Source organism: Kwoniella newhampshirensis, chromosome 1, assembly GCF_039105145.1.
Source record: "Kwoniella newhampshirensis strain CBS 13917 chromosome 1, whole genome shotgun sequence".
Taxonomy (NCBI): Eukaryota; Fungi; Basidiomycota; class Tremellomycetes; order Tremellales; family Cryptococcaceae; genus Kwoniella; species Kwoniella newhampshirensis.
In genome coordinates this window covers 642460-656445 of record NC_089955.1, presented here as the reverse complement: position 1 = coordinate 656445, position 13986 = coordinate 642460, and the positions used below count along the sequence as shown (strand labels likewise).

The 13986-nt window shown below is 51.0% G+C and overlaps 3 protein-coding genes across 3 annotated transcripts; 1 reads left to right on the top strand and 2 right to left on the bottom strand.

Moving 5' to 3' along the window:
- Positions 1 to 242: 242 nt before the first annotated feature.
- On the top strand, positions 243 to 3173 carry IAR55_000260 (uncharacterized protein; the record flags this gene model as incomplete). The annotated part of the gene is made up of 8 exons (XM_066943396.1): positions 243 to 250; positions 314 to 530; positions 607 to 668; positions 741 to 2128; positions 2180 to 2293; positions 2349 to 2417; positions 2472 to 2794; positions 2910 to 3173. 8 exons carry the CDS (start codon positions 243 to 245, stop codon positions 3171 to 3173), a joined length of 2445 nt encoding a protein of 814 aa, XP_066805938.1.
- A 442-nt stretch (positions 3174 to 3615) lies between these two features.
- Positions 3616 to 10564, bottom strand: IAR55_000259 (uncharacterized protein; the record flags this gene model as incomplete). Its single annotated transcript, XM_066943395.1, has 18 exons — positions 3616 to 3917; positions 4094 to 4545; positions 4602 to 4733; positions 4802 to 5139; positions 5202 to 5303; positions 5353 to 5403; positions 5457 to 5584; positions 5637 to 5880; positions 5953 to 6085; positions 6161 to 6307; positions 6367 to 6565; positions 6619 to 6945; positions 6999 to 7113; positions 7166 to 7194; positions 7244 to 8370; positions 8430 to 9172; positions 9229 to 9788; positions 9859 to 10564. The coding sequence occupies 18 exons, from the start codon at positions 10562 to 10564 to the stop codon at positions 3616 to 3618; spliced, it is 5835 nt and encodes a 1944-aa protein (XP_066805937.1).
- A 516-nt stretch (positions 10565 to 11080) lies between these two features.
- IAR55_000258 (galactose-1-phosphate uridylyltransferase) lies at positions 11081 to 13380 on the bottom strand (the record flags this gene model as incomplete). Its single annotated transcript, XM_066943394.1, has 10 exons — positions 11081 to 11173; positions 11232 to 11394; positions 11517 to 11628; positions 11683 to 11903; positions 11959 to 11975; positions 12027 to 12074; positions 12238 to 12519; positions 12802 to 12918; positions 13104 to 13165; positions 13314 to 13380. 10 exons carry the CDS (start codon positions 13378 to 13380, stop codon positions 11081 to 11083), a joined length of 1182 nt encoding a protein of 393 aa, XP_066805936.1.
- Between the last annotated feature and the right edge of the window lie 606 nt (positions 13381 to 13986).

The following is a 13986-nucleotide window of genomic DNA, read 5'->3' as shown; positions in this document are numbered from 1 at the left end:
TCCGCTCCGCCCGCGTATTGCAATGCGATCAGGTGCAGCAGTCGAGCAACATCATCGTCATTTCATGAAATCATCTTCCTGCCGTTCTCCATCCTCTCTCCGCCTTCCTAGATACCCATCACCGCCCTTCCGAGAGAGACTGTTATGCTTGTTATCACTGGACGATAGCCAGTACCTCGAACGACGGATTCAGTCTTGTCGTCACTTGTATCGTATCATATCCGATCCTTTTGCCGCCCATCATGGCTCGGTGAGTCGTTGGATACATCTTCAGAGTTCAGAGACCCCGCTTATCATTGCTGCATACTCCTAGTGATCCACCCTCCTTGCTTGCTGCCTCTGAGCTCCGGGATATATCACTTCAGCCTACAGCGATCCGCTCGGCCAAGATCACCATTGTTCATCCCCAACTTCGCGATCTCATCTTACCCCTGGCTCGAGGGAGAATACTCTACCCTCGTGGTCCGACTATCGAGGAGCAGAGATGGTTACCTTCTGGTGATGAGGAAGATGGAGGTGTGAAGCGTGGTGTGAGCAGTCTTTGGTGCTCTGGAAGAGGCGGACCAGCGCGGACCTGCTGACGTCGTTGCCGACTCCCCTCCATAGATCACCGGAAGCTCACGCCCATTGCTCAAGCTGGACTTTGTACCAAACTGTCTTACCGCAAGGTGAGTCAGCTAGGTATCTTACGTCGGTTCTTTCCGTTGACTGATGAGACGTCGATCGTGTGCGGTATCCAGTCAAACGATCCTTGCATGTGGTGGACAACATGGAGAGCTGTACATCTGCGATCTACCCCAACCACATACCTCGGACCCTCTCAGTGCGAGATTCACCTCGTCAACACCGAAAATGAAACCATTCGTAATAAGCACTACGCTCCCCGGCCGATCCATCAACAACTCCATCATCATCCCCCCCACTTGGCCAGGTCAATGGGATCGCTGCGCCGAAGAGGGGAAATTGGGATACATCGGACGAGGATCAAGGAAGTGGGAAGAAGCAGAGAGAAGCACTTCCGTCGTTGGTAGAGCTGAAAGCGGAGAATGGCACACCAGACGTTTGGCGATGGCAAATGACGTGAGACTGCGGGGTGAATTCGGCAATGAGGTCGTGGACGAAGATGAGGAGATGGATGGTGGTGATGAGGATGAGGATGAGGATTTTGCGGAGACGGAGATGCTCACGGATGATGAGGAAGAAATCCTCTACGAAGCTGCAGGTCACAGCCCGGCGTCATCGGTCGCAACATATCCGAATACCGTTCCCTTCTTACATGCGCCAAGAATCCCTCACTTACCCAATCCGCTTCGACGCGAAGGTTCCATATCATCACGGAGAGAAGGTTCCTTTAGTTCAGATCGACTACGTTCCTCGCCACGCGATCGTCTCGGACGACAGTCATTCACCGTGTCGCATGGAAGAGGACAGCCGCCCATCCAGTATGTCACTTCTCGACCCTATCCATCTTCCTCTATTCGCTCCGAATCCATGAGCTCAACTCGACCTTCAAGCCTTCTTCCCCAAAATCGTCCACATCGTGGTGACCGGAAGCGGGATCGTAGTACACCAGATGAATCACGGATCCTTATCTCGAATAACGACTGTACAGTTAAAGTTTTTTCTTTACGCTCAATGTCGCCCACTGCAACAAGTCGAGACCATTCAACAGACAGCGGACTTTATGATACAGCCCGGGAGATTTTCTCCACGCCGTCAACTTCCGCATTGCGTCACACAGCTAGTCTCGAACGGTCATCTCTATCTTCTCGACCTCTGGATCGATTAGGTCTAGGTGCGACTTCGTCGACGAGCACAACTCCGCCTCACCTCAGCCGCTTTGGCTGGGAACCGGCTCCTCCTTCGGAAATAACAAATCCTTTCGTGATAGCACAGCACGAAACTGATATACTGCAACGAGAACTAGCTCGAGCGTCTGGTGAGATGAGAGCGGAGCATGAGACGTTGATGAGAGACAGAGAAGAATTTGAACGAGTCGTAGGGGTTCGGGTGGGCATCAATCGGACAAATGACGGCGACTATTCCGGTACGGAGGCGAAAGAAGCAAGGGAACCGAGACGGTTGACAAGGATCGGAGGGACGAGGTTCAGAGTGGCGACTAATCACTGTGAGTTATCTTGCCAAGGAGGGGGGGGAACACTGACGATACGTTACTTAGCCTCGTTGTCCCCGGATCTAAGAACGATGGTGTCGGTCGGAGATTCTACCGAGGTCAACGTATTTGAGGTGATCGAAGGTGGAAGGGAATTCAGGAAAATCGCAGTATATAACGGTGGGCTAGCTCCGCATACGGGATCCGGGATGTTATGCTTACAGCAAGAATGCAGCTGCTACCGATGCTGGTTTCTCTACGTCGTGGAGCAAAGATGGACGTAAATTCGCCGTGGCAAGTCAAGGTGAGCTGGAACAATTTTTAATTGGCTGTATCGTCTAACCCTGTCCCCTTCCAGACGGACAAGTGACAGTATGGGACCACCGATCCTCTCGACCCCTCGCCATCTTCCATACATCTGCAGACCAAATGGAGGTCAACGCCCATCAGCCGTCATTCCTAAATGACGTCGCAGCAAGTTATCACCGATCTTCCTCGCCAGCATCAAGTAATGATTCTTCGTCGTTGTGGGATGCGGTTGGACAAGGTGGGATGATCGTGCTCAGAGATCCGGTGACGGGAACCCCTAGGACAGGGAGCAGTACGTCTGGGAAAGAGGCTGCCAGGGTGGTCAAATTCAGTCCCGAAGGCAGTTCGAGGGATCTCATGGTATTTTCGGAGGTGAGCGACCTTGACATTGAAACCGAACCGACTTGCAGCTGTGCCGTATCGCATTTTCTGTTCCTGCATATCTCCTGACACAGGGCCTCAAAGCTGATATGTACCATATCATCAGGAAAACTCAAACATCCACATCATCGACGCTAGGACATTCGACACCCACGTCATCATCCCAATTCCCTCCATTCCGAGTGGCTCCGCCGATCCTGATGTGGCGCGCAGGCCGCGCATGGGTGTGGAAGGAGGGACATGGGGGATCGCAGGTGTCGGATTTGATCCTACGGGAGATTGGCTATATTCCGGAACGGAGAGGACGGTCGTTGAGTGGGATCTGAGGCGATTGGGAGGTGGACAAGGTGGAACGTGGGGATTGGCCTAATCCCTGATGTAGTAGCTCATTGTATTTCAGAAAGTGGACAGAGGTAGGAATGAGCTGAGGAAGGGGGGGGCAAGGGGGTGAAAGAAGTTGTGATGTCTGTTCTATTTTGTACCTAATCTGAGGACCCATTGTTGATTTGAATCTTGTACAGCCTCATGGAAAGTTGTATGGAAGCAAGGGGACAAGTCGTACGACTCAGTGATCGTCCGACTTTCTGAATGTTTGCCTCTTCGGTTGAAAATCCTTGCTTAGCAAGCTCAAGCTGTTTCTTCAGTATAGACCTGTCCTTCTACAGTAATCCATGTAGTCCGAGTACACGAACCATCTTTAATCCAACATAGCGCTACTGGATGGAACTCAGATATACTAATAATGCTTGGTAGCTATCTTTTACAAACCGTCGTGCACCACCCCACCCATCTTTCCAGACAGCAGATCGGTCCTACCAACTCACTCCTCCCACTCCGACACCGACCTCCTCCACCTCGTCCTCATCATCAACCTTCAATTCCTCAATCAGGCCCGCTACATCCACTAGATCCTCCACATCTCTCTCTGCGCCCACTCGCGCATACGTGATCGGACAATCTATCGAATCGCACAATATCCTCTCCCCTACAGGTGTGGACGAACATGATGCGCAGATCTTCTGGAATGAAAGCAACTTGTTTTGAGCGAGATGCTGACGAGATAACAAGGCGTGAGAGGTCGTTGATGGATCCGAGCGACATGCGGAGCATAACGCTGGATGGGACCAGCGTTTTGATCAGCCCGAGTCCCCTTAGATCGGCTTGCAAGGCAGTGTAATAGCAAGGGAGAGATACAGCGCTTGCTGTCGCTGTCGGAGGGAACGGAAGGAAGATGATTTGCGCAAAGCATCACGACGTCGATGATTCGTTCAGGAAAACAGACCCACTCACTGCTTGTTGTCTCCACTCCACAAACGATACAATGACTCGACCTGAAATGCGAGTCGATCCGCATGCCACTTCTCCCCCTACCAGCCTTCTTTCCACCACCTCTGCCTCCCCGAGATCTCGCAGCTGCGCCGACCGTAGAGTCCCTCTCGTACTTGCCCACCCTTTTTACTCTTGGCATGCTCTCAAACCAACCTTCCACATCCGCACCGACCAAGTTGAATATCCTCGATATAGGCGGAATCAACAGGTTTCGGATATAGTATTCCGCATCGATCCCCAACGATCGGTTCGTCAACATCTCTTCTGGCATTCGAGCGCGATCAATCAATCTTCGACCGTCTGCGTTGGAGACCAAGTATGGCACGCGTTCAGCGTATTGAGGCTCGTCACGTGGATCTTTGAGGATACGTCGATAGGCAACAGCAGCACCAGGAGGGGGAACCCCTTTCTCCCTGCCAAATGTGGCTCGTGTCAGCAAGATTGCTAGAACGTTGAGGCTCTTACTCACGAGTACGTTCCCAGCCGGACCTCCTTCGCAACGATAAAGTCTTGAATGGACACCCGGCCTTGCAGGATCTTCGTCCATTCCTGCCTACAGAAGTCTTTGACCTGTGAAAGGTCTTGCGTTCGAAAGAGTAGTCTTAGAAAGTATTGATGATTTCGTCAGCTCTACCATTTCCCCGGCAACTTCAGCACTCCACCACTCACTTCAGACAGACCTCCTCAATTTTCTGCTGCGCTGGAAATCCATCCCTTCGGATCGTCTCAATACCTTTGGCATCGAATACCGGCTCTTTGTCATCCGGATGCTCATACTTAAATCCCACGTAACGTTTCTTTGCCATGAGGACCGAGCCCATGTACACTTTCTCAAATTTCAATTTGACGGGTTTAGGATTGAGAGCGGTGACGGAGTCCGCAATGTCGTTTCCTATCTTGAAAGCTTGTTCTTTGGTACGACCGGGTAACGCAACGAACAGAGAGTCAGTGTCGCCGTAAACTACTTGTGCTGCCCAATCCGGACGAGAGTGTATCAGTTCTTGGGCCTGATAGAAAAGGTGATGAGTGAGCATAGTTCGACTGCCATGGCAAAACAGTAGCCACTCACCTTTTCAAGCGTTTCTCGACCTGTCTGTACAATCGAGTCGGCCACTTCGATACATGGCATTCGACCTGAATAAGTCGCGCTGGTGTACCCATATGTTACGTTCTTATGTAGTCGTCAGCCATTGTAGCCCGATGGAAACGAACGCACATACCGCCATGAGCTTCAAACCGAGTTGCCGAGCATTCAGCAGCGCAGTCAAAGACTTTAATTCAGGAAATCAGCTAAAGCGTCGAGGATATCGGTCTTTTAGCGCACTTTGTCTCCCCGTGCGCTCTTCATTGCGTGCTTGACCATGACTCTGGTATCAAGAATCTCGCCCAGCATTTTCGCGAGCAGGCTTTTCCGCACAGCAGGTTTGACAAAGACCATCCCGTTTGGTGTGACTGATTCATGTCAGCTTCGACTCTCCATCCAAGATAGCTCAACAAAACTTACCTGTCAAGTAATCTTTCAGGAGCTCCAGCAGACCGTCTGCAACTTTCAGCTCTGTGAACCCAAACTTGTGAGTTCCCTTGAACTTCTCTACTCGACCGAGGCATGTCGAGTAACAGATATTGTATGCGATCATGACAGACGGGTAAAGTGACTGAAAATCGAGCACAATAATGGGATGATTGTAGTACTTTGACTCCGGTTCTGCAATGAGAGGAACAGCAAAAGGAGCATTTTGCAGTCCGACCTGTTTCGACGGTCAATAATCGTCAGCTTGATTCACCACCGCACAGCTCTGGGCGAAGACGAGTCTACTCACCTGCTGCTTTGATGGTGAGACTAGCACAAAGCTTTCCGGCTTTGCAATTCGAAACATGAACGATTCGACCTTGAATTGCGAACCTCGAAACATGACCGAGGCAAAGTCGACTCCGAAGACACGAGCGAATTCGCTGGCAAGCCGAATTGCAAGATATCAGCTGGCTTTGGCAAATTCAACTCGTTAGTCAGAATATCTTGACGCTTACGCATTCTTCGTGATTATTTCTGCTTGGTCGACGATCTCTATATCGATGACCACGCGTTGGAAGAAATATTTCAGAACACGATGAGCATGTCCTGGAACTTTGCTCTTCCACAACGCTGTCAGATTTGCGGGGGAGTAATGTGGAACTCTACACACCATGTGTGATTAGTGGCAGTCAGATATGATGTACCAAGTCTTTTGGCTCACCGCTGATGGAGGATATGAAATACCACGTTCTCGAATGTATATTGATTCAGGTTAACCTCTGATCTACATATCCGCCATATGTTCAAGATGTGTCGACCAGCGACTTTGAATGTGGACGTATGATGAGCCGAGTATCCATCGTTCTTCGGACCGGTGCGAGCTGTTAGAACTCTCGATAGTTGATCCATGAGATCGATTGCTGGATGCAATGACATTAGTGATTGATCCCAAGTGTATGACTGGCTTACTCACAATATTCTTCATTGGCTCTAGCTGCTAGATACCCCCAAGAAGAATTATGCAACTCCCAGCCTGCCAGAACATCCGGATCCCACCCTTTGACAGTGTCGATGACCCAGTTGATCAGATCCAGTTCATTGTCAACGACATGATATGGTACACCGTCCAACTTCAGTCGCGCGGGATTCGCTTGCGGGTTATCAAGCACGACATATCCTGCGTGATAGCCAGGATACACTGTAGTATCGGGAAGGGACTCGTCTTCATTCTGATAACAGTAGAAGACAGCCGTGACAGCATCTTTCTCTGGGTCGGGGAGGAGTTGGTGACGAGAAACAGCTAGAGGGGCGTCTATCAGCAGCCGCCATGTTCATACAAGGAAATGGACTCACCGAATACCTCGAGAGCAAGCACAGACATGTTTTGATGTTCTCGCTCTGATTCCTTCGACCTGCCCTTTTGGGAAAATTTGAAGCCGTATTTGCTCTTCTGAGTTGGTCTTGCCAGCTACAGCATAACATGTCAGCACAAGGCCCTACAATCATGATGACAGACCTACCTGCGAAGTCGCCAACGCATGCTTCTGGGCTACATGAATATCGTCATTGATAGCCCTCCTCCGGACCGAACAACTCACCCTCTACCCTAGCAGCTTCGTCTTCCTTGTCACACCATTGCACTACCTTGTTCCTGGCCGGTGGAAGAGGAGCATACTCCCAGCCATTAGTCCATTTGAAGATATGCCTTTTGTTGGGTTTCAGCCATCGTTTTCCCGCGTTAGGCCCACTGCCCACAGAACTCTCGAAGTCTTCCAGATCTTTGGCTCCGTCTCCTTTGAGCGTGAACATCCGTCCTGCGAACATCTTTGCTCGGGGCGGAACATCAATAGGATTGGAATAGTAAGGCGGCTGGTATGTCGCGGAGGGGACACCATGTGCTTCCATTGTTTCTACTATTTCGGAAGCGGAAGGAGGGGTTTGGTGATATTGCCACGCGTCAGAAGCTAACAATGGAGTCGTTGAATCGGAGCCAACTGTCGGAGCAGAATGTTGAGAGATGACAGTCCCTGCACTGGAGATCGGGGTGTGTTGGCTGGGCAACAATCGCGATTGACTAGTTGACCCAGGAGGAGTAGCAAGTCTCACTCGCTTCCGAATACGAGCCGTTGATTCCACTCCACCAGTGCCTCTTATAGCTGAGTTTAGCATGGTAGCACTGGGAGTCACCTCGTCGTCGCGAAAGGTTGGGCTAAGGGTACGCTTGGTCCGAGCCAGGGGAGTGACATACTTGTCGTCCGGATCTCCTAGCGACTTTGACTCTTTCGTTGAAGGAGTCTTTTGTGCAGGACGGAAAAAAAGTTCGGCGGCTTCCTCGTCTGGCATCTTAGCCTCCATCTCCTTCAACTCCTGTTTCGCCTCTTCGAGATCCTCTTGTGTCACTCCAAGTTGTCGTGTGACTTTTTCCTGCATTTCAGCGAGATCGTCGTCGTCAAAGGAGGGAGTTGGCGATGATGAGATATCACCAACTGTACGACGCAACGGCGGAAGGACGATCGCGTTGGGTGACTCGTAATCGATACCATTATGCTTGGATGGAGAATTCAAGGGTGACTGGCCGCGATTCTTGGCGAATAGATTCCGCATGAGTGTACTCGGTGTCGGCTTTTCGCTAACAGGAGTTTTGGGTTTAGTCGGTGTAGTCGGCTGATCGCCATAGGGGTTGCCAAACTCTGAGAGTGACACAGACGATCGGTCCATGATGATGCTACGTTGAGACGAGTGTATTTCAGCTGTACGTCAGAAAGCGGTTCGCCGCCGACTCACCTAAGATCACCTAAACCGGCCTGCTCTATCATTCTTTGATTCCTCTTCTGTCTCCTGTTATCGAGAGTTCCTCCGCTCGTACTGCCAAGTGTACTCGGGGTGACAGAATTAGAGTGACCCCTGTATCTCCTAGGGGTGTTCGGTGCACTACCCACTCCCAATCCCGCGGCCACAGTCTGGCGAAATAGCTCGTCCAACTCTTCGTCATCGTAGATATCGCTTGAATCGTCCTTCTGAGGTTTCTGGGTAGCTCTGATCTTTTCCCCTTGTTCCGCGTGATGTTTTGCTTCCTCTGCGTGCCGCTGGGCATCGGCGTCATAATCTTCTTCATCATCATATCGATCGTGGAGAGAGGGACCTTCCGAAAAGTCACGCTGCACCATACGCGAATTCACTTCCACATCAATTGGGAGATGCTGTGACGCTTGAGTTATAGCGAAGGCCTCGAAGGGATTGAGATCGTCGTCTGAGTCGGAACCATCTTCTTCAGGTATATTGCCAATCGTACCACCGTGAGCACTAACAGCACTGTGGGCGTCATCGTCTCTCTTCGTCTCTACTTGACGTAACGGTACCACAGGAGACGAAGGTCCAACAGCTGCCTGTGAAGATGATAGAGCGGCGACGGTTGGCGACGACAAGGGAGGGGAGTGCCGAGATCGTTTTGACTTTTGTGTCGAACGCGGTGGTCGTGGTAGTCTTGGCCAATGAGCAGTCACGGCTTCGAAAGATGTCATAACCCACTGAGTGACGAGCTGTTCAGTCCTGCATAATCGAGGATCTAGGATGTATCACTCACCCTGTCATACTTTCGTTTCTCTCCACCTTGACCAACCGCAGCGTCCGTCGTGAACTTCTCAAATGTCAATTTGCCCCGTTTCTGCCTCTCCTCTTCCATTCTCTCTCCCAATATCCCCCACAGCTCTTCTGAGATCTTCCAGTTCCCACCTCTGTTCTCCTTCTTCTCTTTCCCTTCCACCTTGTATCCCAACTCTTCCATCGTCCGTCCGCCCATACCTCCACTTCCGGGCATCATCGCGTCTGAACCCAAAGACATCCCTCGTAATGTCCGCCGCCGTCGTTCGTCTTCCCATAATTCTGCCACTGCGGGTACCAGCTTCTCATAAGGGTCGAGGGGACGATGGAGGAGCTCGATAAAGTCGTGATGCAGATTACGGGGTTTTAACCTTTGTCGATTGAGGATCTGATGAGGAAGGACATCGATTTCCAACGGAGTGAATGTGTCCTTAGGTGGAGATAAAGCGATGGGGTAGAGCATCGATTCGGGGACGGTGATAGAGTCGAACACTGCCGGTCGTTGTTCAGGCGATGAAGGTGGTGAATCATATGGATCTCCCTCTGTCTCCCGGAGTCTGGTTCAGCTTGCGAGGACAAGTTTCCAATTCCATTTCAGTTCGGTCCCACTCACCCGGCAATGGTTCTCTAAACTTTCCACCTCCAAGATCCAACCAGCCACATCCATAGAGATCATAATCGCACATGAACTGCAGGACGTGATTCATGTGCGCTTCGTGGGGCTGCCATTCCCTCCCCAACACCGCTGGTTTCCGCAACTGTTCCAAGGCGACATACATTCGTTGAGGATTGACCAAGCTGACCTTGAGGAAATACTGATATCCCAGATGGTATCCGTAAAAGGGAACGCCCTTGACCAACATGACCGACATCACATGGAGATGTCTAGGATCGACACCTCCTCCGTATCTCGTCGCATTCATCGTACTGGTTGGATTCTGGCGCATGGCCAAACAGATGGCGTGGTTCAGGGAGACGGCAAATCGTTGACAGAGCTTGACCACTCGTTCGGGTCTTAATGGATCCGTCGATTCCATAGGGAACGGAACGTAGAAATACGGATAACATAGATGGATGTTCGCACAGATCTTCTGGAGTGAAGGCGTCGTTCCGAAAATACGAAGAACGGGAAGCTGATGAGGTAGATTTCCGGGTGGGATGGAGGTCGCGAATCGGGTGGGCACGTAGAGATCTCGTAGAGCAGGGAGAGGTGAGGACATCGTTGAGGTTATGTGGGTGATCCGGAGTCTGAGTAATGGGTCGGAACTCCCCCGCGAAGGGGAGGAGGTTGGGTCCGGATCACCCGGAGCAGAAGACATGATCGATGTTTGGGAGGCGTGTGGAAGCACGAGCAGTATCCTAGAAGGGCATTGTGGCAGTGTTGATCATGTAGCCGTCTCGAACAGGGGTCGGAATGGTATCAGCAGCAGAATGTACAGCATGTAGCCAGATGAATAGGAGAGGATTCCGTCTAATGTTTGGTCGATCTCTGAATTGTCATTTGGGTGGCAAACCAACGAGGTGGAGGCGGTCCACGGAAAACTATGTGTTGCAAGTTATAGTATTGCATCTATTATCGTCGATGAATGAACCAGGGAGGTAAGTCTGTGGTCGTCATGCACCACCGCGGATGGCCTCGACACCCAGTCGAGCTGCTTAAGGCCCTCACATGCTTCCTGGCCCTCGCACTGAGACGCCGAAGATATTTGAATCGGGCGGTAGCGAGACACGTTCGAGACGGACTGACTGACAGGACTGTCAAAGTGATGCGATGCATTATCCCAAGCCCATTGATGCCCACAGACTCTGGCGTTTGCTGCTCTAATATTTCACTCTCATGCCTCCCCATTCATCGCTGGCTCGTCTAGGTAATGCGTCTCCGAGGTATTCCTCAATCGCCCAGCCGCTTGTTCAGGCGTGAGGTCTCTCTGCAACTTGCGTCGTCAGCGTTCATCCAGATGAGAAACATAGACTCGAACGATTCACCTGCGCTTCACCCATCATCTCAAATCCTACCAAGAACTTTCGGACACTTGCGCTCCTCAGAAGAGGGGGGTAGAAGTGGAAATGGATATGAGCGACGTCACTTTCAGGTTGTAATGGCGGCAGAGGGGACTGGTGAAGACCCATAGAGTATGGGAAGGGGCAGCTGCGCGGATAATTCCGTTGTTAGCTAACTTTGGAGGCTGCGGTCATCAAGGCCGGAAAAGATGGAGTGGATAACTGCAGGGGAGGTGGGAGATGCGTGAAGTCGAAGGGTTAGGCACTGACGAGAAAAGATTATCGTATCTGACCAAGACCTTCTTCAAAATCCGTGACAGACCCTTCACTTCCGTTTCTGTAAGCTGGAGCAGAGAAGGGATGTGCCGCTTATACGGCAATACTGTGTCCACACTGCGTCAGTCCAGACCTCTGCCAGCGTGCACAGTGAGCTTACATAAAATCTCGAATGGCCAGACTCCCCAGAAAGGGACTACAGCGACCCAACCTCCTTCCTCTTCAAGTTCAACCACTCTTTCACCCCTCTTCACCTCTTCGGCAGCATACGAGCAGAGAAGACATGGCTTCCCATCCTTCCGAGTAGGGTGAGATGGGTGCGATATGGACAACGATGGAGAAGCGAGATTATCCAGTTCTGTACGCGGTTCGTCGGGGACACTAAGGGCGTGTCAGATGAAGTACACTCTTGATCAAGGGAATACAAAATACATACTACGACAGAGACCAGACCTGTGCAGGTCGTCAGCCTGATATCGATGTCAACGCAGAAGAGTGGCTTACCTGACCGTGAGGATGGGGAGCACTCGCACCCATCATGGCACCTCGGTTCTGCGTGACTCGTCAGCATGAGCTTCTTGTCTCTGCGCTGCCACTCCTTCACAATCGTCACCCTGCCACTCTCATCTATTTGCTATGTGAGTCATTCCTCATTGCCAACGCAGCGGTCATGGTCACCTTGAGTCTGGAACCAAGCCACAAAATCTCAACTCACCTCGAAGATCTGGACATAACCCTCTCCGTTCCCATCCTCTCCTCGCAACATCTTCCCTTCTTCCTCGTACACCCTCTTCCACTCACCGACCACCCTCACAATATCGTCCGTGTCCATCCGTGCCAGGGTCAGATCGTGACGCGGATGGAAACAGATGACTTTACATCGCCCTCGGACTGGTTCGGACGCAAATAGGGTGTCGGCGTTGGACGGATCGGAGGATGTTTCTGGGAGAGTGGGTGTGGGCGCGGGGAGTAAGGCTGGGAAATCGTTATCGAATGTCTGGGGGAATGTGTGGTGGTTAGCATCAACGCTTCTTGAGCCGCACAGATCTGAGGTCACAGATCTGAAATCGGAGTGACAGATGGAAAGCGGAAGCGAGGAAGGCGACGAGTGACGGAGATCAGGTGGGAAAAGGCGATGAAGAAAGTTGTATAAGATAGGACGGAGATCCCACAGAAGGACCAGGTATCTCAGCAGAGGTAGTGAGTTAGGCGCAACCCGTTTCGCAGCCAAAACCCACGAGCCGATCCTAATAGCCCAAATGGATCGGTGATCACTCACATAAGTCTCCTTGTAATCCGGATTCACAAGTCCACCACTCCTCTCGTTCCCAGGACACAGATAACAAGCTTTATCATGTTCTGGTAATCTCGCAAGAACCGGTTCCTCCGTTTGTCCCTATCGACGAGAGAAAGAAGGTCAGCAAACGCGTCGTAAATGAGGTGTCAGACGAGGTCCACGGGTGAATGTATGTTCAACCACGCAGCTCTTCTCCTTGTCCTGGAGAACTAAGCTGGAGCTCGAGATTGATATTTGTCGCTGTTCAAGATCCGAGGACGGAGGAACGAGACACATAGACTCACCTTCCAAGGTCTCTTGGTCCTGTGAGGTGAGACCAATACGTGTTTCCCGATGAGTGGGTTGACTGGACAACACGACACATTGAAAATCAGCTCGACTGCTCTCTAAATCCGTCCAACTCAATCCATTTCACACCGAAAAGACAAATTCAGAAGGAACGATACACCTTGTCTGGGGTTGGGGTGTATGTATCTCAGAGAAAGGACACTCACATCGACGATGAGGATGTTCGGTAGGTTCAAACTCTGGTCGTTGTCCTTCGACGGTGAGGTGGTTCATAGCGAGAAGATGTGTTATGTTCCTTTTGCTGATCTATGCAGAGCGGCAGACGGACGATGATGAGGATGAACTGAACAGATATCTGCTTCACCCTCCTCTTGATACTTCTGTTATATATACCTCTCTCTCTCAACGATGCCCCCCCATCATCCAGTTCGGACCGTGAAAATGAAAACAAATACAATCACCATACTATGCGGGTGATAATTCCCGTTCTATCCTTCAAGATTCCCGTTTCATCATATCACATTTCACCATTTTAGCCCCGTTGATCAATGCGGATTCCCGTTCCTCACTGACATATCACCGTTTTCCATCTATATCATTACCGTTTCATGATGGGCATTGCATCTCTGTTCTCCAACATTCCACATGCAGCATCGCCACACTGACAGTCACCACACACGTGCATCAGACGGAAAGACACAAGAACATCCGATTCATAGCTCTATAGAGTTACCCGATATCACCGGCCCAGCCCGTAGCTCAATATAGACCGAAACCCCAAAGAGACTGAAACATAGCAGTATTGAACGAGAGGGAAGCATTGGAATCATGCAGGTGATGGCGCGATTGTGTGTGGTTGACGGATGGTGGAACATACAG